Source organism: Apiospora aurea (genome assembly GCF_038362705.1).
Source record: "Apiospora aurea strain CBS 24483 chromosome Unknown utg000001l_segment0_segment0, whole genome shotgun sequence".
Lineage (NCBI taxonomy): Eukaryota > Fungi > Ascomycota > Sordariomycetes > Amphisphaeriales > Apiosporaceae > Apiospora > Apiospora aurea.
The window spans coordinates 7053984-7078976 of record NW_027117388.1 but is presented as its reverse complement, the minus strand read 5'-3'; the positions used below and the strand labels follow the sequence as shown (position 1 = coordinate 7078976).

General features: G+C 58.2%; 7 protein-coding genes across 7 annotated transcripts; 4 read left to right on the top strand and 3 right to left on the bottom strand.

Moving 5' to 3' along the window:
- Positions 1-645: 645 nt before the first annotated feature.
- Positions 646-2315, top strand: PG986_002156 (uncharacterized protein; the record flags this gene model as incomplete). The annotated part of the gene is made up of 2 exons (XM_066838378.1): positions 646-2136; positions 2172-2315. 2 exons carry the CDS (start codon positions 646-648, stop codon positions 2313-2315), a joined length of 1635 nt encoding a protein of 544 aa, XP_066707271.1.
- A 3557-nt stretch (positions 2316-5872) lies between these two features.
- On the top strand, positions 5873-7407 carry PG986_002155 (glycoside hydrolase family 76 protein; the record flags this gene model as incomplete). Its single annotated transcript, XM_066838377.1, is given in 5 exon segments — positions 5873-5963; positions 6103-6372; positions 6387-6816; positions 6842-7048; positions 7077-7407. 5 exon segments carry the CDS (start codon positions 5873-5875, stop codon positions 7405-7407), a joined length of 1329 nt encoding a protein of 442 aa, XP_066707270.1.
- Positions 7408-9643: 2236 nt separating this feature from the next.
- PG986_002154 (uncharacterized protein) lies at positions 9644-10525 on the top strand (the record flags this gene model as incomplete). Its single annotated transcript, XM_066838376.1, has 3 exons — positions 9644-9679; positions 9763-10179; positions 10232-10525. The coding sequence occupies 3 exons, from the start codon at positions 9644-9646 to the stop codon at positions 10523-10525; spliced, it is 747 nt and encodes a 248-aa protein (XP_066707269.1).
- A 1422-nt stretch (positions 10526-11947) lies between these two features.
- On the top strand, positions 11948-12292 carry PG986_002153 (uncharacterized protein; the record flags this gene model as incomplete). The annotated part of the gene is made up of 2 exons (XM_066838375.1): positions 11948-12054; positions 12118-12292. 2 exons carry the CDS (start codon positions 11948-11950, stop codon positions 12290-12292), a joined length of 282 nt encoding a protein of 93 aa, XP_066707268.1.
- A 142-nt stretch (positions 12293-12434) lies between these two features.
- On the bottom strand, positions 12435-14460 carry PG986_002152 (uncharacterized protein; the record flags this gene model as incomplete). Its single annotated transcript, XM_066838374.1, has 4 exons — positions 12435-13025; positions 13082-13436; positions 13552-13642; positions 14286-14460. 4 exons carry the CDS (start codon positions 14458-14460, stop codon positions 12435-12437), a joined length of 1212 nt encoding a protein of 403 aa, XP_066707267.1.
- Positions 14461-16255: 1795 nt separating this feature from the next.
- On the bottom strand, positions 16256-16537 carry PG986_002151 (uncharacterized protein; the record flags this gene model as incomplete). The annotated part of the gene is made up of 1 exon (XM_066838373.1): positions 16256-16537. One exon carries the CDS (start codon positions 16535-16537, stop codon positions 16256-16258), a length of 282 nt encoding a protein of 93 aa, XP_066707266.1.
- A 1339-nt stretch (positions 16538-17876) lies between these two features.
- On the bottom strand, positions 17877-21414 carry PG986_002150 (immunoglobulin I-set domain-containing protein; the record flags this gene model as incomplete). Its single annotated transcript, XM_066838372.1, has 5 exons — positions 17877-19207; positions 19264-19435; positions 19462-19669; positions 19717-21014; positions 21100-21414. 5 exons carry the CDS (start codon positions 21412-21414, stop codon positions 17877-17879), a joined length of 3324 nt encoding a protein of 1107 aa, XP_066707265.1.
- Between the last annotated feature and the right edge of the window lie 3579 nt (positions 21415-24993).

Below are 24993 nucleotides of genomic sequence, written 5' to 3'. Positions count from 1 at the left end.
AAATTGCAGTTGGCACTTGCGCTGCCAATAGTCCGGCCAAGCCGAAATCAGTTCCATTGTACGCGACTGAACCCACCGCAGTTGATCCCAATGTGTGCATTTCGGTGACAGGCCCCTCCCTCTGGCTGTCCTGCCTAGCTGCGAGGCGCGCCCCCTTTCTCCTGCCAGAGCCAGAAAGCAGCTCCGCCCGCCCTTTGCCCTGCGCCCGCCTCGAACGCGAATTGGGAAAGGAGCACACGCAGGGAGGAGGACCGATAGAGCAGGATTGCGGAGACCCTATCTTGCGATCATCTGCCTGTCGGACGGGGAGTGGAGGCAACTTGGATCGGACTGTATAAAGACAGCTCTGGCCGGCGCGCGACTATCCCATTCCGGCTCGGACTACCACCACGACGCCGGTAGCCGCGAAACGCGAAACGACCACGAGACGAACATCGTAACCTTGAACGGCAGCTGGATTGCGTTGTTGCGTGCTGTATTTTTTCCGGGGAAATCGATTCGACTTGTACTTACTTACCTTGCCTTTTTTTAAACCCTACTTCCAAACCAAGCTTGGGTGATTATTTTTTGTTGTTATTTGTCTGTTTGGTGTCGACTGTCGATTCGATTCGATACAACCCACCCCTCCAAAATATTCGGCCCAAAATGACATCAGTCCAGAGCTTTGGTGGCTTGAGGTCCTTCCGGTCCAGCGAGAAGATGCACAAGCCTAGGAGTAGCAAGGTGGTGAAGCCAATCCTGAAGAAGCTTTCGTCGACGTCAGAAAAGAGCTCGTTAGACTTGGACCGGAGCTGGGATGAGCAGGATGAGGCCTTTCGCTACCAAAATTCGGCCGGCGTGTGGGATGGCGGCGTCGAGGGCGCCTTCTGCTCGTCACCAGGCATCAACCGCGCCAGCTCGACCAAGGACGTTAGCTTCGCCCTGGGCACCGACCCGGTAGGCCGCACCTCGACCAGCGGCACGAGATTCAGCAGCACCCACCACTCGCGCTCCATCAGCGGCACCTCGGTCGCGACTTCTGGCAGTGGCAGCGGCGGTGCTGCAGGCGTCGTTGGTGCCGGTGGAAGCAGCTCGGTTGCGCCGCGCTCCTTCGTCCACCCCTTCCAGCAGATCCCGCGCACGGCGACCCCGCCGATCTCGTACGCCAACTCGCTGGCCTCGTCCTATGTCGACAGCCGCGACTACTCGCCCACCATCACCGAGGACGAGGACTACAGCGCGACCAACTACGACCTCGCCGACCCCACCACCAGCCGCATCAGCCTGCATCACTCCAACAACCACCACAGCAGTAGCCTGACCAACGTCCAGTATCGCCAGCAGCAATTACTACAACAAATTCCTACCGACAACCTCAACACGCGTTCCCAGCCCAGCTTGACCAGCTCGCCCTCGCTCAATTCTCGCCGACCGACGCTTACCACACACCGCACCACCTCGTACTCGGAAGGCCCGCGATCGCACCCGTCGTCGCTGCGAATCAACACCACTGCCGCACGCTCCATGTCCACGACGACGCCCGTGCAGTCCTCGCGATTGGCCAATGTGTCGAGCCAGACCGACCTCACGACCGTGGAAGTGTCGACGAGCGGCTCGTCGCCGTCCCACCCGCCGCTGCAGAAGTTCGCCTCGCCGTCGAGCACCGTGTCCTCGTCCATCTCGCCCGTGATGCGGTCGTCGTTCGAGGCGGTCAACTTCCCGCGCCTGCGCGCCAAGTCGGACCTCGACACGGCGACGCGGCAGGACCACCTGCGCGAGGCGCGCCGCAAGTTCGAGGCGCGCGAGCAGGCGAAAGAAGAAAAGTGGGCGCGCGAGCAGATCCGGCGCCGCGAGCGCGAGGACAACAAGCGCGCGCTCGAGGTCGAGAAGCAGGCCAAGGCCCAGCGGAAGGAGCGCGAGGCGGCCAAGCTGCGCCTCGAGGCGGCCGAGATGGCCGAGGCGGCGCTGCCGCACAACAAGCAGCACAACCGCAAGAGCAGCGGGAACAGCACGGGACGACCCAACATGACACGCATGCGCAGCGGCCGCACCAACACCGGCGGCTCTCTCAGCAGCAGCAGCAGCAGCAACAGCAGCCCCAACAGCAGCAGCAGCAGGCCCAGGACCCAGAGAAGTTCGCGGCGGGCAACTACGAGAGTATGTCGACGTGCACGCCGCCTGCTTTCGGCCAGCGCGCCGGCACGGCCCGCACGGCTAGCTACGAGACGCCGCGGCGCTCGCACACAGCCAAGCGCAAGACGCACGGTGCCTGGACGGCTTTCATCCTCTGGCTGCGGACGCGGCTGTTGCGCCTCAAGAAGGGCAAAAGCCAATAGAGGTATATCGCACATACACCCACTCTGCAGTAGAGCTGCAACTTCAGCGAAGCAGTGAACGGAGAGAGGAGATACGCCTTCTAAGGGGAAGAGAGAGAGAGAGACACGAGCAATCATCTTTCGAGCAGCAACGGCAAAATACCCTGGGATACATCGATCGCCATTCTTACAGCTTCCTTCATCATCATCATCATCAAGCACTCCCACGCGTTATTGCAAGGCGTTTCCACGGGCAGGCATCTTCAACATTTATTTCGCGCACCTGGTATTGCTTTTTTCCGTCACACGAAAAGCATCGCACACGCCCCCATTGACCTTTTATGATCATAACGGCCTTTATACACACTCATACTCATACTCACACATACCTTCACACTCAGCGCATTCGGCACACAATTTTTACGAGAACCTGGTTTTGGGGGAACATAGGCGCAAGACAGGTCCATCACTCACACATTTCCTCGCCTGAGACGGTCAGCGCAGGAACAAACCACACAACCAACGGCGTTTATTATCCAGGCTTTCGATTTTCCTGGTACTGGTTTTGGTCTTTTATCTTTTGGACAGCGACACATTTTCATCTCGCATAAGCTTTTGGTGTTTTGGTGTGTGAAACAACACAGACGGCGTCCTCGATTTTTACATTTGCTTTTTCTTGTTTCGCCCGTCAAAGGATTCGGAAGCATACACATCAACAACAGGACGCCTGGCGGGGCTAAAGGGAAGGGGGGAGGGGGTTGGGAGCAGGGTCCTGGGTTCACAGGACAGGACAGGATCGCCATCGTGGTCTTTCTGGGTTTGGCTGGTGTCGCGGGGGTGGGTTGCTTCTTGAAAATGGCAAGCCCCGACGACGGCCATTCCTATGCTTGTTGCGGTTCCTTTTTTTGCAAACTGCAATTGGTTCAGCAGCAGCCGACAACGTCAAAGGAAGACAAGCGGACATGGACGATCGGCCAAGGGGGAGGCGAGGTGAGGCGAGGCGAGGCGAGGCGTGGTTTTGGAATTGATATTGATCCACGGAATGGATTAGATAAGAGTCGAGAAAGACTTGCAACAACAATAACCAAACAAAAAAAGTAAAAGAAGAAATATCATCAGCGATTTCACAGCATATCTACACCTCTTTGATCGATGCCCTCGAACCACCACGTGACTGTGACTGGCTGTTTCCCATTGGCGTGTAACCATTCTGTTGGTCGGCGGCCAATAGGATAGAGACATGAGGGCGGCGGCGGCTTGTTTGGTGTAGGTAGAGGAAGGAGGCTCATCTCAGAGACGTCGGTAGTTGGGTGTGCCGGGGACAAGGTCAAACGACGGCTTTGTGGGATAAAGGAAGACGGCAAAAACGGTATCAGCTGTGCCGTCCCTGTATACAAAATCATCGTCGTAGTTTCCGTCGTCGTCGCATGATATTGTTCTGGGATCCGGGACTTGCTTTGGCGTGTGTTCTCCTGCACAGCAAGCGATTTCACCTGAGAGAGAGAGAGAGAGAAGAGATGTAGGAGCGAGACAGGACTTGAGAAAGTCAACCATGGACTGTTATTATAAACCTCAATTTGATGGCTGAACCTTCTACACAGCCTTTTCCTTTCTTAATCTATGTATATATCATTTATATATTATTTTGTCTTGATGGGTGAAACGGCACCTGGTCGATCATGCATTGCGAGCGTCAAGGTCGGGGCTTCATGCGATGGGCAATGGGTGGTGGGTGCAACCGCTTGATCCTGTCCAGACGCGCGGGTGGCAGCTTGAACATGCTTTCGGCATTTCCTGCTCGTTATTATTATATTGCAGACTACTGGGCAAGCCACCTTTTATACTCTTCTTGCCATTGAAGTCTGCATGCAACCTCCCTGCCGGATGAGAAGAGAAAAGCAGCGGGCGCCAGCTCCTATTTCGACTGGCTTACTGGTCGCCGGAAGCGGCCTAGCGTTGGCGGACTAGGGTTTTAGTGGCTGGATCGACAGGGGTCGGGGGCGTGTCTTTGGCGTCTTTGGTGTCTTGGGTGTCTTGGCTCTTTGCCGTTTTCTGTTAGGCCGGCAAACCAGGAGCCAGGTAGGCCTCTATTGGGTGATTAACCGTGTCGCTCCCCTCTCCGCAAGTGTCTCCGGACTACTGCTGCCTCTCCAGAGATGCAGGCTGTTCGATCAGACTTCTAGACTTTTCTTTAAGGGGATGATCAACATTTGGGGTTCAAGGGTCTTAAGAGAGAACATGCTAACCTACGTATTGGATGCATGAGAGCTGGGCATACTACATATGTATGTACAGTAGACACCCCCTCACGAACTGCAGAAACGAACCTCGGTCTTGGTCTCGAGCCGTAGACCCGTTCTGTCTGTGCCTGGGCTGGACACCCAAATGATGAGTTGCAACGCGAAGGCGAAAGAGTCGCTCTTGAAGCCTGCCGAGCCTTTTGGCGCCTGGGCATCGCGGCCCCTGTCTTGCCAGCCCATGCCGATTGGCTCTCTTTTCGTCTTCAGGCGTGCGACCGTGGCCACCGCCGGCTTCTTCAATTCGATGGATGCAATCAGAGGCGGTCTCCACTCCACTCTGCGAAGAGGGAGCAGCATGCAAATGCCATTCAGGAGGTGAACGAGAGTGGTCTGTCTCCGGCAAGCTGGGCAAGCTGGGCTGGTGGTAGGTGGTAGTTGGTAGGTGGTAGGCAGTAGTAGTAGGCAGGTTAACTAGGCGGTTGCTGAACGAGTAGCAATTCAGTAGTTCCAGGGATCCAGACAAACGGCAATCGCACGCACAGCAACATTCACTTCCTTCAACTTGGACATTGCTTTCCCTTCCTTCTCACCACATTCCCTCAAAGCAACAGTCGATTGATGGTTCTGCATGGTAGTAGTAGCCTGGCCTGTTCCGCAGCAGCGAAAAACTACCTACCTTTACCTTTCCCACACTCATTCCCTTCTCGCCCACCTCCCTCGCTCGTATTGGATGATTGAGGATTGATTGGATTGATTGAATCAATCGGTTGGTCTCCCTGTATCCATCCATCCATCCATCCATCATTTTGGCCCTACCCAACTCGGATTCAGGGTCCCTTTTTACTGCAACATACCACTTGCCGCTTTTCTTTATTCCCCTCCTCCATCACTTTCTTGCTTGTCTTGTCTTGTCTTGCCTTGCCGCGCCTGGCCCCGATTGTTTTGTGCCCGCCGCCCGTTCGCCTTGCCTCAGCTCTGCGACAAGACAGACACACCCTGTCCGGGAACCCGACAAACAATTCCACCGACACACGCCCCCTCCCCCTTCCAGTCGTTCATTCCGTACGCACGCATACCCGTTCGTGTGTGTCGTCTCGTCATTTCGATCTACGATCACCATCTATCTATCAAATCAAATCGATCAATCAATACTACATATCGTCGGCGACTCGATCTAGAGAGAGCGAGACAGAAAGGATCAACCATTTCTCCAGAATATCTCAGACACTTGGATCGACTTCTCCTCCACGCTTTTCGGCCCTTTACCCGTAAAAACCATACCAGGCGCATAACGACAACGATTCCGTCGTACCCATTCCCATCTTTAGAGACACCACCATGGTGAGGCTGTCAACCTCGCTGTTGGCGGCGTTGAGCTTGGGCGTTTCCCGAACCTTCGCCGCCCTTGAAGTCGACCTCGACGACCCGGGTAAGTTTCCTTCTCGTCCATCCGTCCAGCCATGCATCCGTCCCGTCTCCGGCTCCCGCCCGGCCTCTTGTCTCTCTCCCTCACACACGTAAAGCTTGGAGCATGTCATGCTAACCCGCGATTCTCTTCCACGCCACAGCCTCCATCAAGCGCGCCGCCAAAAATGTCGCCGATGACATGCTCACCTTCTACAGGGGCGACGAGCCGGGCTGGGTGCCCGGTATTCTGCCCGGACCCCCTCCCGATGGCGATTACTACTGGTGGCACGGCGGTGCCATGTGGGGAACCCTGCTCGACTACCGACACCACACCGGCGACGCCGACTACGACCGGATCGTGTACGAGGCCATGCTGTTCCAGGTCGGCGACGACCGCGACTACAACCCCGCCAACTGGTCGGCGTCCATGGGTAACGACGATCAGGCCTTCTGGGGCATGTCCGCCATGATCGCCGCCGAGGAGGGCTTCAAGGATCCCCCAAGGACCAGCCCCAGTGGCTGTCGCTCGTCCAGGCCGTCTTCAACGACCAGACCATGCCCGACCGCCGCGTCACCGAGGGTCCCTGTAGGGGTGGTCTCCGATGGCAGGCCGTCCGCTACAACAACGGTTTCGACTACATCAACACCATCGCCAACGCCTGCTACTTCAACATGGGCGCCCGCCTCGCCCGGTACACCGGCAACCAGACCTACGTGAAGCTGGTGGAGGACACCTACGAGACCATCATGAGGCTCGGCTACATCGACAAGGACTACAACGTTTTCGACGGCGCCCATCTGCCCAACTGCGACAAGATCAACCGGGCTCAGTTCTCCTACAACATCGGCCTGCTGGTCCAAGGCGCGGCGGCCCTGTACAACTTGACGGAATCGGAAAAGTGGAAGACGGAACTCGACAACCTCCCTCGACGCCACCCTCAAGGTCTTCTGGCCCAACGGCGTCGCCTTTGAGATCTCTTGCGAGGGCCAGCCCGGTGGCGGCTGCAACAAGGATATGGAGTCCTACAAGGGCTTCGTCCACCGCTGGCTCGGCTACACGGCCCAGGTGGCGCCCCACACGGCGGCCAAGATCAAGCCCATGATCCGGTCGTCGACCGAGGCGGCCGTGAAGCAGTGCACGGGCGGCCCCCAACGGGCGCTTCTGCGGCTTCCACTGGACCACGGGCGTCTTCGACGGCTCCATCGGCGCGGGCCAGCAGATGAACGTGCTGGGCGCCCTGACGGCCATGCTGATGCCCGACCAGGGCGGCGCGCCGCCGCTGACGAACAAGACGGGCGGCACGAGTTCCGGAAACTACGAGGCCGGCGGCAAGACGTCGACGACCAAGGTTCTGACGCCCGTCACCGGCGGCGACCGGGCGGGCGCGGGCTTCCTGACGGCCATCATCATTGCCGGTGCCCTGGGCGCGTTTGCTTGGATGAGCACCGACGGGATCGCCGAGTAAAGGGGGAGGGAAGAGAAGAGAAGGGAAAGGGGGTTGCTACCAAGACGATACACTCCCCCTAGGTCTAGGGTCTCGTTCGATTTTTGTACTTGTGCGTGCGTGTGCCTCTTGCTGTTAGAGAAGAGAGAAGAGTTTTTTTTCTTTTTCTACAAAATACCCAACCCCATTTTGAAGTTCTTTGTTGCGAACGTGAGAGAGCACAGGAATAGGATACATATAGGGGGACGACGAGACAGCGCCCAGCATCGACTCTGTGTATTCTTATGTATTCTTAAAGTTATTTTTTGGTTACATATATGGGAATTGGTCCAATGGGATTTATTAGGCGTTCATGCTCACACAATCTGCGTTCGTTCTTGGTTTTGCTTCTTTCTTTTGGGCCTTGCCCCTTTAAGTGTAGGCTTGTACGTAGTCCCCTCTGGATAGGAGGGGGAGAGCAGGCCACGGCCGGGGGTTTGATTGATACCTATAAACTTACGGGATCAAAGCAATGCACGCTTCGCGATGAATGGGGTGTTCTGCTGCCATGGGGGCCATCGTTTCCTCAGTACGATTCGAGTACTTTATTCGGGAGTGAGTTGAAGGCAGGTAGTCGCTTATTCGCTACTTCCGCCCTTACTATGAGTTGGGTATGGAACTGTAGGTACATATTGATATAATATGCCATTGACGCCTGACAGCAAGAAATTGTATACCAGCGCCGAGGTGCGGCGTTCAGCAGGATGAGCTGCAGAGTGAGCCCGACGCAATCCCACGTGGCCAGCAGATTGAAGCCGAACCGGATGATGGGTAGGTAGGAGATGTATCCCCAGGAAACCCGGTGCACCAGTGAGAGTCTTGTCTCTTTCTCGAGGTCAGACCAAGGTCTGGAGCAAAGAGAGAGGAACCAGATTTACCTCGACCAGATTGCCCCCGGAGATGTTGCTAAGGACTTCATCATCGCTGTGCTGGCTGTCGTCTTTGGAGTCGATATCGCGTCTGGTAGCTCGGCTCCCAACCTCCGTTGCGACTTGAACGTCGTCGTACTTCTCCATGGCAGCCATAGGAAAGGGACGGATGGATAGGATGAGATAGGGGCAGCTTGGTTGTTACAGCAAGCCGCTACGGACATTGACACCAAGAAAGACGCCTGATGGTTCGGGCAACACTTTCACATATGAGTGAGACTGGTCGCTTGGACCAGATGTCACGAAGGTGCGATATCCGTTCCCCCTATTGGACCTATCCGGGAGTGCGGTAATGACGAGCTCCAGCTTCTGGCCCAGAGGCCATGATTCAAACGTAGAGACAGCCCCGTCACTCTGCGATGCATGCACAGAATGCGTGACATCTTGTCTTCAAATCATTACAGTACGCCAGAATGGGTCAAGCATTCGTGGCGACTTTGGTAGCTATGGCCGCGGCTGACACCTACCTGGTTCTTCGCTCCTGCCTACCACCTACCTCTCACTCTTTGAATATGTGCAATATATGCAGCCGACGAAAGGTAGCAGCAGCAGCATACCGCGCGAGGTCACTTCCTCTGTCGCCACGTGGGCGTTGTCGCGCTCGCGCTGGCGGACTGGTGCAGGCTTGGCTTTGCCCCAAGTCATTGTTTGATTACCGATACGTCCCTTTCAAGAGAAACAAGCCATCGTTTGCCTATTGAGAAGTCCATAGAGGCCAGAAAAACAACATCATGGGAATGATTCTATGAGCTAGCCCTGTCCAACTTAACCTGGCCTGCTGGCGGTCCTTGGAATAGGGGTATGTAGCTCGTATATTTCCCCCAAGCTGCGGGTGGGCCGGGGAGGGGGCAACACTTCCAACTCACAATTGGCATGGCCCCAAGGCCCGTATTCTTCAATTGGCCTTTGGTTGGTCCCGCCGATGCTTTCGCAGGCAAGAATTGATCGATCAAATCGCTAAGCGACAGAGCAAATACTATTGCATCAGAAATGCCTTGGTTGGATGGATCTAGGTTGTTATGATACTACTTGGTCACTTTTGCTTTTCCCCCGTCCCTCGCGTTCCCCAATTCACTCCCCTCCGCTAAACAACTGTTATTACAGTCGGGAGGGTGCTGAAACTTACCTTGGAACTGTGAAGGACCCTGGTAAACCGACTAACCTAACCTAGGATCCCTAGCCGTCTCCATTTAAGCTGTCCCGTCGTTCAAGCTGCCGCCTTCACGAGTGTGCAACCCCGCTATCAACATCAACCGGAACCGCCTCATCTGCCATTGGGTGTTTCCACGATGGCAGCCGGAAAGCCCACCCTGCACCATCTCAATGTATGCGAAGCTCAATCAGGAAGACGGGCACGAAAAAGACTTGTTCTGTGCAGCGCTTGAACGTGACTGACCTTTGGTGCCAGGACTCCCAATCGCAGTCGATCCTCTGGCTCCTCGAGGAGCTGGGCATCGACTACGACCTGGTGCCGTACCGCCGCAAGAAAGGCCGCGCCCCGCCCGAGCTGAAGGAGGTGCACCCGCGCGGCAAGTCGCCCGTGCTGGTCACGCGCTCCGGCCGCGTCCTGACCGAGCGCAGCGCCATCGCGCTGTACCTGATCCGCACCTACGACGCCCAGGGCCGCTTCCAAGTCGCCCATCCCGTCCTGCCCTCCCCGTCGGCGTCGTCCTCCTCCCCTATTGATGATGGTGCCGATGATGCCGACGATCTGGTGCGTGAGGAGGAGCTCGTCTCGCTCGGCGCGGCGTCCATGAACCCGGCCATCATGTTCGCCTTCATCCTCGGCATGCTGGTCAAGCACGCGCCCTTCTTCCTGTGGCCCGTCGCGGCCGGCTTCAACCTGCTGCTGCGCAAGGCCTTCCTGGACGGGGGAGCTCGACAACGGCTTCGCGGAGCTGGAGCGGGCCTTGCTCCGGCCCGGGACCGACGCCGGCGCGGAAGGCCACCAGCGGTACGCGCGCGAGTACCTGATGGGCGGCCCGGCGCCGACGCGCGCCGACTTCGTGGTCGAGTGGTTCGTCGAATGGGCCGCGGCGGGCCGGCTGGTCGAGATGGAGAAATACCCGGCCGTCGAGCGCTGGTGCGAGCGGTGCCGGCAGCGGCCGGCGTACCGTCGGGCCCTCGACAAGGGGAACGGGTACGACCTGGTCAACGGGACTTCTCGGTAAGCGGCGGCGGCGGCGGCGGCGACGACGACGACGGTGACACAGCACTCAAGGCCAAGCAATGGCCTGTGGCAAGTTGGCAGTCCGCGGCCAGGGTTTCATCGCATCTGCATTCTCGCTAAGAGTCTGTCTGATTCTACATATGTGTTCATCGGAATAATTGACACATTTTTATCCAAGTATGCATCTCTGATGCGAACACTATCTACCTGCAACTGTTCAGATTTCCACCCCTTCAATGCAACTGTTGTATCAACTCCCAACACAAAACTCTAACGAGAGTCGATTGCCCCTAACAATGGATTATTGAAAATGTTTATCTTGCAAGTCTTCTACACAGCCCCCTTCCTCGTATTGCGACAGACTTCTATTGCCAATACTTAATCTCTGCTCGTGGCTGTCCACAGGAGAGAAGAGCCCGGCCGCTAAGCGACGATAAAATGCTCTCCACCCCCGGCACCGAGCGCAAAGGGGAAAATGGAAACACTGGCCACCCTCGTCCTGGACTGGACCTGGTCGTGTTTCTGGCCGTGACATTGGCAAGCCCCGTGCTGCGGCTCGCTAGAGGTCTGTGCCGGAGGGGACTTTGCCGGTAAGCGCGGCAAGGAGTGGACGAGCGAGACTCGCACTGCAACCCTTTCAGCCTCTCCGACCAACCACATCGCTGGACCAATTCAACGCACGATGTTTTTTTTTTTTTTGTTTTTGTTTTTTTTCTTTCCGCCCGAGGGACTGGGACGAGCGGCAACCCGGCAATGGGCAATGAATGGTTGAAGGGTTTGCGGCAAGAGGTGGGTACACAGGGGAATGACAAAGAAAAGGAAATCGGCCACTTTCAGGTACGAGAGAGGGTGTCCACCGGGCAAGTGTCCTCGGCTTCTGCAGATTGGCAGATTGCTTTCCAGACATCCATGTGGCGGGCGCAAAGAGAATCAGTCCAGTCTGCCAGTGGGTGGGGTCCCGAGGGGGGTGGATCTGCTGCAGGGATCCATGGCCTAAAGAAGTGAAAGCGCCTTGGACTGATCCCGATAGACGGTTATGGTGTGCCGATTTGAGTCGATTCATTTCTATTCATAGGGACGCTCTGGGCGGGCGCCTGCGCTTTTTCTCTTTCGATACGGAGAATATTGTGAAGGCCTGTCAAATCCGACCATACGAGGGGGGGGGAGGCCCTGTCTTCTCGTTTCATTGGGCGGCTTGGTTTGCCGAGTTATGCCCATCCCTGACTGACTGACTGACTGACACTCACTCACTGCTCGACGATGGAATATAAAGGACGCTCGCTGCTCGCTTCCCTGTTACGGAAAAAAAAAAAAAAAAAAGTCATCTTCGTAGACAACCAAACAAGCCCACATCATCTACTGACTCATCCTTCGACCACGCCCGTTGCTCAGGTCTCGAAGAATCATTGAAAGTGTCGTCGCAATGCAGTTCCTCACGCTCCTCCTCACGCTCGCCCTGTGCGTCCTGGCGTACGGCCAAAACATCACCGCCATATGCGACAACCGCCCAACCGGCAGTGTCTTCTGCGGGTAAGTCCCTCGTCCTGCGTGTGGCTTCAAGACCGAGAAACCGGCTAACATGTGTTTCCCCAGAAACAACAACAAGTTGATCCGATGCCGCGACGGCCGGCTGGACGAGATCGAGTACAACTGCCGCGGCGCGTCCGGGTTCAAGTGCGTGAACGAGACGGACCCGCACTCGGGGCTCCCCTCGGCTGGCTGCTATCCCGAGCGCACGGTGCGCGGCGAAGCGAGGAGGCAGCGATGAAGCTAGCATTCGTTGCGGACGACGAAAAGGGATAGGGGGAATCTGTCTTCAACCTCATTTTTGGCGCTTAAAAGTTTGGAGTTTGGGGACGGATGGGCAGTATCGAATTTACCAAGAATCGAACTACTACATACTTTTCTCATCAAAGTATATATCGAAACATGGGCCCGTAATTCTCCACCGCCGCCGCCGCCTCCTCCTCCTCCGTCTCCTTCGGCGACGACTGCGACGACTGGGCTGCCGCAGCAGCGGCCCGCGCCCGCTGCTGCTGCTCGTCGAGGGTGCCGTACCGGCGGTCCAGCGCCCGGTTCTCGCGCCGCAGCAGCGCGCGCAGCGCGAGCGCCAGCAGGGCCGTGAAGAACATGAAGGCGGCGCAGACGGCCTGGCCGCGGCCGTAGTAGGGCCGCTCGCGCGCGGGGAAGATGTTGGTGCCCAGCAGCGGGCCGCACTGGCCGATCGCGTTCAGCATGACCATGCCCGCGCCGCGCCGCGAGTCGGTGCCCTGGTTGTTCATGACCCACGGCAGGATGTTGCCGATGGCCGGGAACACGCCCGCGGCCGCGAGGAAGACGCCGGCGTACCGCGCCGCCACCCCGCGGCACGTCGCGAGCAGGACGTAGCCCGCGCTCGCGACGAGGCACAGTCCGATAATGACGAGCCCGCGCTGCCGCGTCCGGTCCGCGACCCAGGTCGTGAGCACGGTGAGGCAGGCCGACAAGAAAAAGGGGGCGCGCTCAGGCCCTGGGCGGTCACGCCGCTGAAGCCCATCTGGCTCAGGATGGTGGGGACGAAGACGGGCAGGGACGCGTACGAGACGTTGCAGCTGAAGTACATGAGGGCCGTGAGCCAGGGCTTGGGGTCGCGCAGCGTCGCCGCGACGTCGGGCCAGTGCAGGCCGCCCACGCGCGCGGCGGGCTCGTCGCCGACCTGGCGGACGCCCCGGGCCGTCGCCGCGGCCTTTTCGGGGGGCGTCAGGAAGCGCGCGTGCTGCGGCGTGTCGGGGAGGAAGAAGTACGCGACGGGCGCCATGAGGATGGTCGGGAGGCCTTCGACCAGGAAGAGGAGGCGCCAGTTGGGCAGGTCCGGGTGGCCGGACGTGATGCCGTAGGCCAGGGCGCCGCTGAAGCACGTCGCCAGGGGGCGGCTTTATGAGGTGGGGGGCGCGCATGCATGTTAGTGGTCGTGTTTTATCGAGGGTTCGCAGATTCATATCTCCCAGCAGCTATCTTCAATAAAAAAAAGGACAGCGATGACATCACATACCGGCGAGGAACAGGCCAGAGCGGAATCCGAGCTCGTGGCGCAGGTAGAAGAAACTCAGCAAGTAGGGAATCCCAGGGCCAAAGCCGGCTGTCGGGGGTTTCACGACATGTCAGCCACTTCTCCCGTTGACGTATTGACCCTTTCTCTCTTCCCGACGAATCTCTTCCCTCCGAACTCAACTCACCTTCGCAAGCCCCCAGCAGGAACCGCAGCGCCATGAGCCCGCCCCAGCTGGTGGCGGCGGCCTGGCAGGTGGCGACGACGCCCCAGGCGAGGACGATGAAGCAGGCCCAGGCGTGCGGGGGGCAGGACCTTCCACATGACGATGAGGAACTCGAAGAGGATGTAGGGGATGTAGAAGATGGTCAGCAGCCAGTTGTAGGCGCCGCCGTCGAGGTTGAGGTCCTCCTCCATGCCCGCGATGCGCGCATTTCTAGAAGCAAGAGACGAGGTTAAAAACACACGGTTCAATTGTTCGTTTCCTTTTCATGTGGCGGTTCATGATAACTTTTTCCCCGGATGGATAAGAGAGAGAGGGGGAAGTTGCTGGTATGCGCGACTTACCCAATATTGGACCGGTCGAGAAAAGACAGAAGAACTATATTACCCCGTGGGGTTTGCGGTCAGCCACAACGGAGCGCGGTACGGCACGGGTTGCGTGGAACGTGGGTGGGTGCGGATGCGCCGGGGCAAAATCTTGGCATCAATTCATCGGATTGGGATGACTTACACAGGAACGAGACGAGTGGGACGATGCGAAAGTCCAGCTTTCGGACGACGCGTCGTTCCGTCGCAGCGTCCACGACGGCCGTGGCGCCGGTTTTGGGTTCGATCTGGGCCGCAGAAGAAGCCTTTTCGGGGTCTGGCCCGTCGCTGTCGTGCTGGTTCGTCGGGGCCGCCGCCATGGTGGTGATTTGTTCGACTGACGCTGCTTGGCAGGCAGGCGGTAGCGAAGAAGTGAATAAGGGATAAGAGTTCTTGTTCGCAACGACGGAATTGAGCAGGAGGGATGGTCTGGTGTCATGTCAAGTAAGAATTCTCTCGCGACGTTGGTGGTGGCACGGCATCGATTGATTATGTATGTCCATGCATTCAAGACACGGGTTCCGGTTCCCGGGCCCTCCTCTTCCTCAGGCCTCCTATGGTATCGTCCATCACTAAAAACAACTACACATGGATGGGAGGGTTCGTTTCCATGATGGGCCGACAGCGGTGTACAACTCCATTCGCTGATCTGGCAATGGAGGGTCAAGGGGGGTCCATGGTCATGACAAAGGTTGGAGGAAACGCCGTCATCCCCGGCAAATCTAGCATCCAGGCAAAACGCCAGGCTGCCCCCCCCCCCCCCCGCGCCGTCGCACCCGCTCGTAGGGCGGGGCTTGGCGCTGCTGCAGGCCAATCGTCGTCCTCTTCCTCGCACTTCTTGACGCGGGGTAATCTAGCAGAAAATAGAAGACGTAGCAGCACTCTCGCGAGGGACGTTGGACGTGGACTCCAATGCCGATCGATACTGCATCTTGTCAGGTAGCCGTTGTCCAATAGAGTTGATACTAGGTTAAAGCATTGGATTATTTTAAAACTAAGTATGTATGATAAGGGAGACACGGAACGAAGCCGGCGGCCATGATGCGTGCGACTTGACCTGGCTGTCAAGTCGACAACACCAGCTGCTTTCAGCTCCCCATGCTCATGACTGTGTGTGCGCAATACTGCTAGGCCATATCTACTACGTGGTAGTTCCCGCCATCCTAGCGCTATTGCTCCAAACCCACACGCAACACGCACTTCTGTCGCGGAAGTTCCGGGTGTGCTTTGCGTTGTCCAGCCCAAACAACCCCCATCCGATGCTACTGCAGGCACTCGGGTGGCACGAATAGATAAGCTCGCAGGTCGCATCCCCTGAGGCTTTCTCCGTTTTCGGATTTCTTCGACACCACACTATCGGCGGCATTGCTGGTGGGCAACTCCTGCCGGACTAGGGCCGCATACGTGTCGCAGAAAAACTGGTGGGTGTCAGATGATTCCCGGGGCCCGGATCGGATGAGGGCAGAACTACCATACAACCTGCCGGGTGTCCCGAGCGCAAATTCCCAGGATGTTGACTGACTCCCTGATGTCAATTCACCGCTACGGCAAAGATCGTCCTTGATAAGAATCGTGCGATCGGCTTGACATATGCGACGGATCTGTTCCATGCAGCTGCCATCTCATCATGAGACGACGGGGTATTGCGCGCAATCGGTGTTGGTCTCTGTTTTGTCGCAAGTCGCATGTTGCGATGTCGGGATCATTCTCTCTCTCTCTCCCTCGGGCGTTACTTCGTTTCGATCTGCTGCAGGGTTGGTGGTGGGGGAGAGGGGTCTTGTATCCGAGGTGGACCTGGGCTCCCTCTAAAGCACCGACGACCTCACCAACCGCAACAGATCAATGCCCGTAGGAACTCCATGGTATATCGTCGACGAAATTGCGCAAGTTCGCACCTCACATCTTCAAGATCCGGCAGTGCTGACGGCCGGGACGTCTGGCGGTCTGGCGCTTGGCGGTAAACCCAATAAATAAGACGACCCTGTCAAACCACCGCACACTACGCGCCCGCCCGGCCCAGAACATGCAGGTTGACGACCCGGGCGCTCGCCAGCCAGCAGAGACGTCCCGCGTCCCGACTTCCTTCCCTCGGACCTCACTTTCGGCCTTATTATATCAGGTGCCGCGCCGGCTCTCCCGCACTATCAGGATGACGATGGTGCCGAAGAAGAGGATGAAGAGGAGCGTGATGGTGCCGAGCAGCGACGCGGCGTACGTGCGGCGCAGCTCCGGCTCCACGCCCTGCCAGGTGTCGGCCCAGTCCGGCATCGTGAGGGTCCCGGCCTGCACCGCAAAGGCCACGGCGAAGACGAGGATCACGATGAGCGTCACCGTCGCCTGCGCCATCATCAGCAGGGCGCCGCGGAACCGCGAGTTGGTCCTTTTGAACTTGGCCATCTTGTCTTTGGTCGTTTCCGTCTTGTCGCCTTGCTTGCTGCTGGGGGTGTGTAATCCCCAAAAACGAGTGTAGTAAGGTATGTTGGATTATACAGTAGGTATGCAATTACGAATTATGTTGATATGTCTGCAATTCGAAATGGAGTGAGTGAGTGAGTGTGTGTGTGTGTGTGTGTGTGTGTGTGGAAGATGAGAAAGCCCGAAAGGTATCAGCATCACCCAGGAACCGTTAGGGATGGGCGGGTGAGCGTATTTATTTTTCTACGAAAGGAACGTTCCTTCCAGACATGCGCACGCGCTGGCGCTGGCGCTGGCGCTGACGCTGATGCTGACGCTGACGACTGGTTGCCCGTTGGCTACCTTATGTACCTACTTGAAGGCTTGGCTTTTGGGATTCAGTCGGGGGCTTTCGAACCTTCCGACACATCACATCCATCAATCCATATACTTGCACTTGCCTACCTAACCTAAGTAAGTACCTAGGTATCATTCATTCATACACACCCATCATTGGCGCAGACCATACGGGCCTGTCTTGGCGGCAGCAGCTGTGTGCGGCGAATACGACGGGGCCATATTACGGGGGCCGAGTGCGAGTGCGAGGTAAGCAAGCAATCAGCATGGGTGGTTCAGCCCTGCGCGGCGGCCAAGTACATCATGTATGTTGCCAGGGCAGGCAGTAAGTAGTGAGCGTGCCAGCGTTCAATGGCCAAGCCCTTGTGGGCAGGGAGGGCAGGGCTTTTCGGGCCTCTCGGATGCGTGGTGTGGTGGTGCACAGACGGAGGGTTTCCTCATGTTGAGAAGTCCGAACTGAAAGGACCTGAGAGCTGCTAGATTTCACTTGGGGAAAGTCCGCTTCAGTTCACTGAGCTATGTAAGCAGCACGACCCCCACGCGCCGACTGATGGCTGAGTTTTTGGCGCATGCATGTAAGCAACATCTCACCGAGGACAGAACAAGAAAGATCCCCAGCCGAATCGTAGTCCAGCCTGCTTGGTCGCTCATGACGACTGGCCTTGCATTTGGAGTAGGATGGAATGGAAACTATCCCAACTCTGGGCGTTCGCCTGAGGCCCCCGATTTGGAACCCCGAGCTCCAAGCTTTTGCTCCAGGGTCTGTCAGCTACAGTATGGGATCACTTGGCAGGGGAATTAGGATTACGGGATGACCAGCAGTGGCCTGGATATCAGTGGCTCCTTGATGCAAGGGGAGAGAGAGCTTGGAATCCAATGCTTCAACTTCGCATTCATCAGTTTGCTAGCTGCATCTTTGGATTCAGTCAGTACTTTATTTGACCATCTCCCCCTTTGGATCTGATCCCGACCTCTTTCTCCCCGATCAACCCCCACCCCCAACCCAACCACCGCCGCCCCCTCCGACCCAACGAGAACCACTACCCCTCGCAGCCGCGTTCGTCTTCTTCCCTGTATCCGCGACGACTATCCGTTCCCTGCTACTGGCAATCCCACCCACCACCGAACTCTGCCCCGCGAAACTCGACCTGTCGAACGCCCCCTGCTCGTCCCGTCCCACGCGAAAGCTCTCGGGCGGGCCCAAGTAGCTCGGCCGCACGCCGCCGAGGTCGACGACGATCTTCTGCACGACGACGCTGGGCGCGAGGCCCCACACCCGCAGCCTGTACGCGCCCTCGCGCGGCACGCTCCAGGCCGTCGTCGTGTTGTGGCTCGGGTGCCGGCCCCAGACGGCGTCGGCCACGGCCGCGCCCCAGCCGGGCGGCATGTCCTGGCCCACGCTGGCGCCGACGAAGGCCTGCGTTTTGACGACGGACGAGGACGATGACGATGACGGTGAAGAGAATGAGGATTCTTCGGCAGGGGTCAGTGATACGGCGAACTGGAGCGGGTTGCGGTCCGAGAGGTAGTTCTGGGTCGGGGAGAGGTACAGCGTCACGTTGGCCTTGCTCGCGTTGGTGAAGAGGTACACGTCGTACTCGAGCGCGGGGCCCGTCTCCGGCGTCTGAGGCGGAGCATCCTGGGGCCAGAGCGTGACGCCCCCGAAGGTGCGGCCGTAGTTGGTAAGCGTGCGGTACGTGACATTCTTCCCCGGCGAGCCCGAGCTGCTAGAAGACGATGAAGGATTGTAGATGCGCTGGTAGTTGGGTCCCTCGATGGCGACATGCTTGTCCGACTCGACGAAGCCCGTGGTGAAGTTGGCCGGGACGCTGCGCAGGCTGATGGGCACCTGCACGATGGGCTGGCTGTACCACTTGGTGAAGCCGGCGCGCCCGCACCCGGACGTGAAGTTGATCTTGGCCATGGTGTTGTTGACGATCCGCGGCGCCGCGGCCCAGTCCACCGACACGAACACGCGCGAGTCCGAGCCGTTGCCGGGCCCGACGGTGCCGCTCGAGGACGACAGCTGGACCCAGGGCGTGTCGACCTGGGCCGACCAGTCGCAGGACTTGGGGCCGCGCGCGAACACATCGAACCACCGCGCCGAGGGGCCGTACGGGTCCAGAGGCGGCAGAGCCAGGGTGTTGCCGGAATTGGCGTGGTACTTGTCGTCGCCAGGGATCGTGGCGTTGGAGCCTTCTACCGAAATGCCGATTCCGCCTGCAACCGACGCGACTGCTGACTGGACGTACTGCAGCGCCGGAGCAACGTTTCGCATTGGCTGCTGCCAGTATCCGTCAAAGCCAAAGTGAGTTTCTGTCATTGGTTAGCCCCGAACTTTTCGCTTACATAGTCGGCGGGTTTGAACTTACGGTCCATCATCATGGCCCATTTTCCGTCAAGGAGGTCATCCCATCTCTGCGTCAAGTTACCGTCCGAATCGAGATCCGACATGACCTCCCTCATGAGATCGTTGGCCGAGTTCCGGCGCTGACTGGCGTAGACGGCATTCTTCGCGGCGCCAATGTTCACCTTGTACACGATCTCGCCCCCAGGATGGGGTGAAGGACCATCTCGAAGTAGGCCGCCCTCGCCTCCTCGTCCAGCCCGTCGTAGACCCTCTGCGCATCGGCCGCCAGGCGCGCCCACTGCCCCAGCACCGCGTCGGCCTCGTGGTAGTTGACGACCGAGTAGACGTGCGGCTCGACCAGCTCGAACTTTCTCCTGGCCGCAAACATGCCGAACCGCGTCATGATGTCGGCGATATCCGCCGCATGCCTGTCCCCAAACTCGCGCGCCGCCCACGCCGCCAGCCACTCGCCCACGGCGTCGACCCCCACCGCTCCGCGTCGTACGCCATGTCGAGGAAGTGTCCGAGCGGCAGCTCGAGCGGCTTGAGGTCGCCGACGTTGACGACCCAGACGCGGTCCGCGCCGTGCGCGTACGCGAGCTGCATCTGCTCCGCCGTCTTCTCGAGCTGGACCGTGTTGACCCACTTGTAGTCGCGCACGTCGCCGACGTAGTCGAAGTGGTAGTACACGCCCGCGCCGCCCGGCCGCCCCTTCTCGTCCGCGCCCACGGGCACGCGTCGCACGTTGCCCCAGTTGTCGTCGGCCCAGAGCAGGGTGACGTCGTCGGGCACCGCGAGGCCGCCCTCCTGCAGGTACGACATGACCTCCTTGTACAGGCACCACAGCTGCGGCGCCGCGGCCGCCGCGTCGGTCCCGAGCACGGCCGCGAGGATGGCCCGCTGGTGCCGCACGAGCGTCTCGAGCATCGCGACGATGACGTCGGTGCCGAGGCCCTCGATGGCGGTGTCGCCCGTGCCCCGCATGCCCATGGTCCACAGGCTGTTGCGCGCGTAGGGTTTGGCCCGCTGCGCGCCGTAGACGAAGTACTCGTCGATGGTCTCGTTGTTGAGGTTGTAGGCCCAGGGCCCCAGGCCCTCGTTGATGTAAAAGGTCTGGAACTCGTTCTGGGCGCGCATCATGGGCTCGGTGTGGGAGCTGCCGAGCACGACCTCCCACGCGTCCGCGAGCGGCTGGTTGGCCGGGTCGTCGACCTCGAACATGGAGCCCCAGAGCGCGGGCCAGAGGTAGTTGGCCCGGAGCCGCAGCAGGACCTCGAAGACGTTGGCGTAGAAGTCCCGGTTGTAGCCCACCCCGTAGGGTGTGTCGGCGTAGTTCCGGCTCACCCAGCCCGACAGGCCCGGCTGCTCGTCGTTGAGGAAGAAGCCGCGGTACTTGACCGAGGGCGGGCCCTGAACTTTACCGCCGGGCAGGAACCAGATGTTCTTGTGCGGCTTGACGGCGACGTCGGCCCACCAGTACCACGGGCTGACGCCGATCTGCTCGCTGATGTCGTAGATGCCAAAGATGGCGCCGCGCGGGTCGCTGCCGGCGACGACCACGGCTTTCGGGCAGCCGGGGACGGGACTTTCGACCACTTTCGACACGAAAGACTCCCATTTCCCCTCGATCTCCGAAACGTCCAGCTTGCCGCTCGAGACGAGCTCGTCGATTACCTTGGAGTGGCCAATGGTGCCGACGATGATGACGGTGTCCTTGGCTGAAGGGTCCGTGTAGTTGGGACCGTAGAAGTACTCCGTGCTGTTCACCGAGTACTACAAGTGACGAGTTTCACAAGGTTAGTCGGGGCTGTTGGCCAGCTATTGATCTGATATAGCCCCAACATTAGGTAGTACTCACGACGATGTAGTTGGTGGTGATAGGCCGGTACTCGTACGCAAGCGGGCGCGCCCCGACTTCGCCATTGCTGAGACTGAAGTTGCTCCCTGTGACGCGCCCGAAGTCGTTGGCCAAGTCGCCGGCGGCGCGGACGACGCCCCAGTACTCGTTGTCCGACACCAGAATCTGGGGTTTCGCGACGGGGCCGCCGGCGAGCGGGAAACCGCCGGGGACATCGTTGAAGCTGATTACGGGCAATTGGCCCAATGCAGACACCAGAGGCACAGCCGCGGCTGCTAGAAGCGACAGGGCGGCCTTATCCAGCCGAACGCGCATGACGGTGGGGATTTAGTCGTCGTCTGGCTGGAGAGCGCGATGCATACATTGTGAGAGCGTTGGTGGTGTAGCATGATGGCATGTTTATGTACGCACGCAGCTTGCCCAGTCGGCTGAATATGCCGCAGTGCATCTTGACCGCGGTGAGGAGGGTCGTAACAACAGCCAGGGTCACATGCAGAGAAAGCCAGTAGAGAAGCCAAGGGTGTATGTGCCTGAATTGAAGAACCCCTGGTTCCCCAGGAAGACGGTCGTCTGGTAACGGAAGCTGGTTCGCGGGTTTTCTCAAGCCGGATGACAGTAGTCGATCGAGTCGTGGCAGTGAGTGGATCATGGTCGTGGTGTTCTGGCCAAGACATGCAGCTGTTCCCCCGCACAACCTCTACTTAGCGGCCTGGACAAGCCGCGGGGTTGCAGCGTCGCTCGGCTCGCTTACCGACTCGACCGAACCAGACGAGAGAAGAAAAAGCACAAGGCATATTCGACGGGAGACATTCGTTCTCCAATTTATCTATCATGGCCGATCGGAAGATGACTATGATCTCGAATTGCCACTTGCCCGTGCACCCGCCTCGATCTCTGAACGCCGCAACTAAACAGGCCAGATTGAATCAATCCCAACAACTCTTGTCATTTTGGAAGACCTCGAAGCTTACCTACGGCCACAGCTTCTCCAACCGGTCAACAGGGGGTCAAATTGGGGTACAACGGGCCTGCGGAGAATGTTGCATTTAGCCTGAGATCGGGACATGTCCCGACGTTCGGTTACATTTGCAACCCTTGCCGAACGTACTGCGCATGTTCGCGTGCCACCATGCCACGCATTGTTGCGAGGCATCGACAGCACAGCCGCAACAACGCAATGAATTTGTCGAGTGTACATCATGACTCGTCAAGATTCGCCTTCAGAGGCTGTCGCTCAAAGAGGGTAAGAGCTTTGCATGAATAGACTGCCATCAAAGATTGACGCACGTAGCTCAATTGCATAGACCCCCAACAAGACCACAGCACTCGGAATTTGGCTAATGCAATGCCAGGTCACGTCACCCGCTCTCAGGTCACTGGCTGTGTTCGACGGGACCCCGATCTTGGGTGCAACCTAGATCGGGCAGGTCGGACCATGGCGTCCTGTGTGGTGCCCAGGATACCGCGCCGGATCGTTGGCCGGCGAGTGTGCACACATCGCTGCCGTCGTTACCCACGGCGCCTTGGCCTGAGCCGCACAGGCCTAGGCGTCCCTGTTCATACACACTTGAGTACTCAAAGTGGCTTCCGCCTCCAGGTCAAGCCGCCTCGCCGCCGAGAGGAACGGGCTCGAGGCGCAGCTAGGTCACCTGTTCAAGTCGCACTGCAGGCACCGCCCCGGTGTCATTTGATGGTGCCCACTGCGAGCCTCTTCCCCGTGCCCCGGGCGAACTAGGCCTGAGGTTTGATCGTTCTGCTACCTATGGTAGCGGGACGGACGCGGTTGGCGGGCGTCCTGCGGAGGATAGTATTGCCAGCCGAGCTCGTGTCGCTTCGGCGGCTATATCGGTTAACGATGTCGTCTCGGCTCTTGAGCCAGTTTGGGTACTGTGCCACCACCATTGTCATCAAACTCCCTCCTCAGGTGAAAGTGAAGGAGGGCGATATTGCTCACGGGATGTCACTCCCTATATCCGCCGTCTCTTCTTTTCTCCTGTGCTGGTGAAAATGAAGTAAGTACTTGTAAACGACTGAATTTCCCAGTACCGTGAGATGCCTGCGGGAGGTTGAAATGCACGCTGGTGGAGTGACGGTGGCGGTTATTGAGTGGGCATCCGCGGTCCGGCTGTGGGGATAGATTGTACTGGTTGGTATTACGACCTGGTAAGATTATTTGTGTTAATAATTTCTTGGATATATTAGACGTCAGCCTCGCTTTTTTTCGCAGCTACGTATGTGCCAGTCTTGACGAACCTTTATCGTACAAGCACGTCGTACAGACTCTTTGGTGTCTGTTCGAGGGCCTTTCAGCAGCCTTCAGTGTGCATCTGTGCGAAACCCCACGTCACCTCATGGCATGCCTTTCGAGTGGCAGAGTAACTTCGCGAATTGAGTCGTTCAGAACTGTTCTTTCTGTTCCCATGAAGCCCATCCGTCTGTTTACCGGCCCCATATTATGAGGGAATGCAGACCGCCTTGCGGCTTTCGATATGTCATTCATACAGGCCTGTTTCGAATCTGTGCGACCCCATTCCCCGGGGCGTTTAGATAATTATCTCGATGCCAGGAGCTGGTCAACCCCTGTCAACGTGCCGGACCCCGCATTGTGAGGGAGCGGTAATTCGTACGAGTATTCCAATCCCCCGCGGGCGGAAGGCCATATCACGAACCCGGAATGCGCACCTCCAGTGCCAAGATAATCATTATCTGATGAAAGTATCTATTCGTATTGGTCCGGCCGATTCATCCAGCAGCTACCTGCTTGCTGGGAGTGGGTCAAAGAGGCCGAACAGAGCGACTGAAGTCGACTCGCAAACTTGGTGTGTAGTTGGTGAGTCGGAAGAACCACCGGAGGAACCCTATTGCTTGTCGAGGGCACATCCTGTTTTAGAGACGGCCACGGTGGAGGAGACGACGGTTGGCGACATGTTGCCATTGCCCTGTGCCGCATTGCGCCTACCTACTTGATCAAGGCACAAGGCTTACAGGGAGTCCGATCTCCGGAACAACTGTGCTGGATGCCTTGCATGAGTGATAATCTCTCCGGACACCGGCAGCCGAAGGATTACACATGCGACGATGGAAAAATGCCGAGGCGATCTTCTTGGCCGAAGTTTGGTTTGACCGCCCCCCTCTGGGCCACCCAGCCAAAACTCAGGGGGGTCTCATAAATACTAAGCATGCTTCGCAACCCGCCGCCGCCGAAAACATCCACATGTTTGCTCCCTTGGTTGGTGCACACAGTCAGTACTCTGTATATCAGCATAATGGCTCGACCACTGCGGCGTATTGTTCCAGTTTCTTCTCTTCTGTGACGAAACAGGCAAACGGTGTCGTTATGCTCGGCCCAGGCCGGACGTTGGGTTTGGATGCGGCGGTGAACGTGTATCATCAAACCCCCTGGTCTGTATCGAACCAAACTTTTACCAATTCGTCTTTCAAGGCCTGCATCCGGGACCTGCATTATGGCTGCATTGCTGCCAACCCCACGATGAATTGCCAATTCGGCTTGGACATGACTCAATGGCATACGATCTGCAACATATCGTGCCGGGCCTCTGGTCACCGGGTCCAAGCTGCCAGGTCATGCGGCTTGGCCGTTGCATTTCGAACCGGACAATATAATCAACCTATTGGCCAGTTGGTTGTCGAAACTGCCCCAAGGGGGAGGGGGGAGGGGAATTTGCAGCATATTATCCTATGCAGACTGGCACCGTGCGCCTCTTCTGGACATTTCCACGGGGGGGGGTGTTCATTATGCTAATTCTGGCCCAGTTCTTTTATACGGGCCGGACCGACTAGATGGTAACGTCGCTCAGGGGTCAGCCAACGTCCCGGAGGATCCGCGGGCCAATCACGGGCCCGTACCGAGCGATGGTGGATGCGCGACCCCTG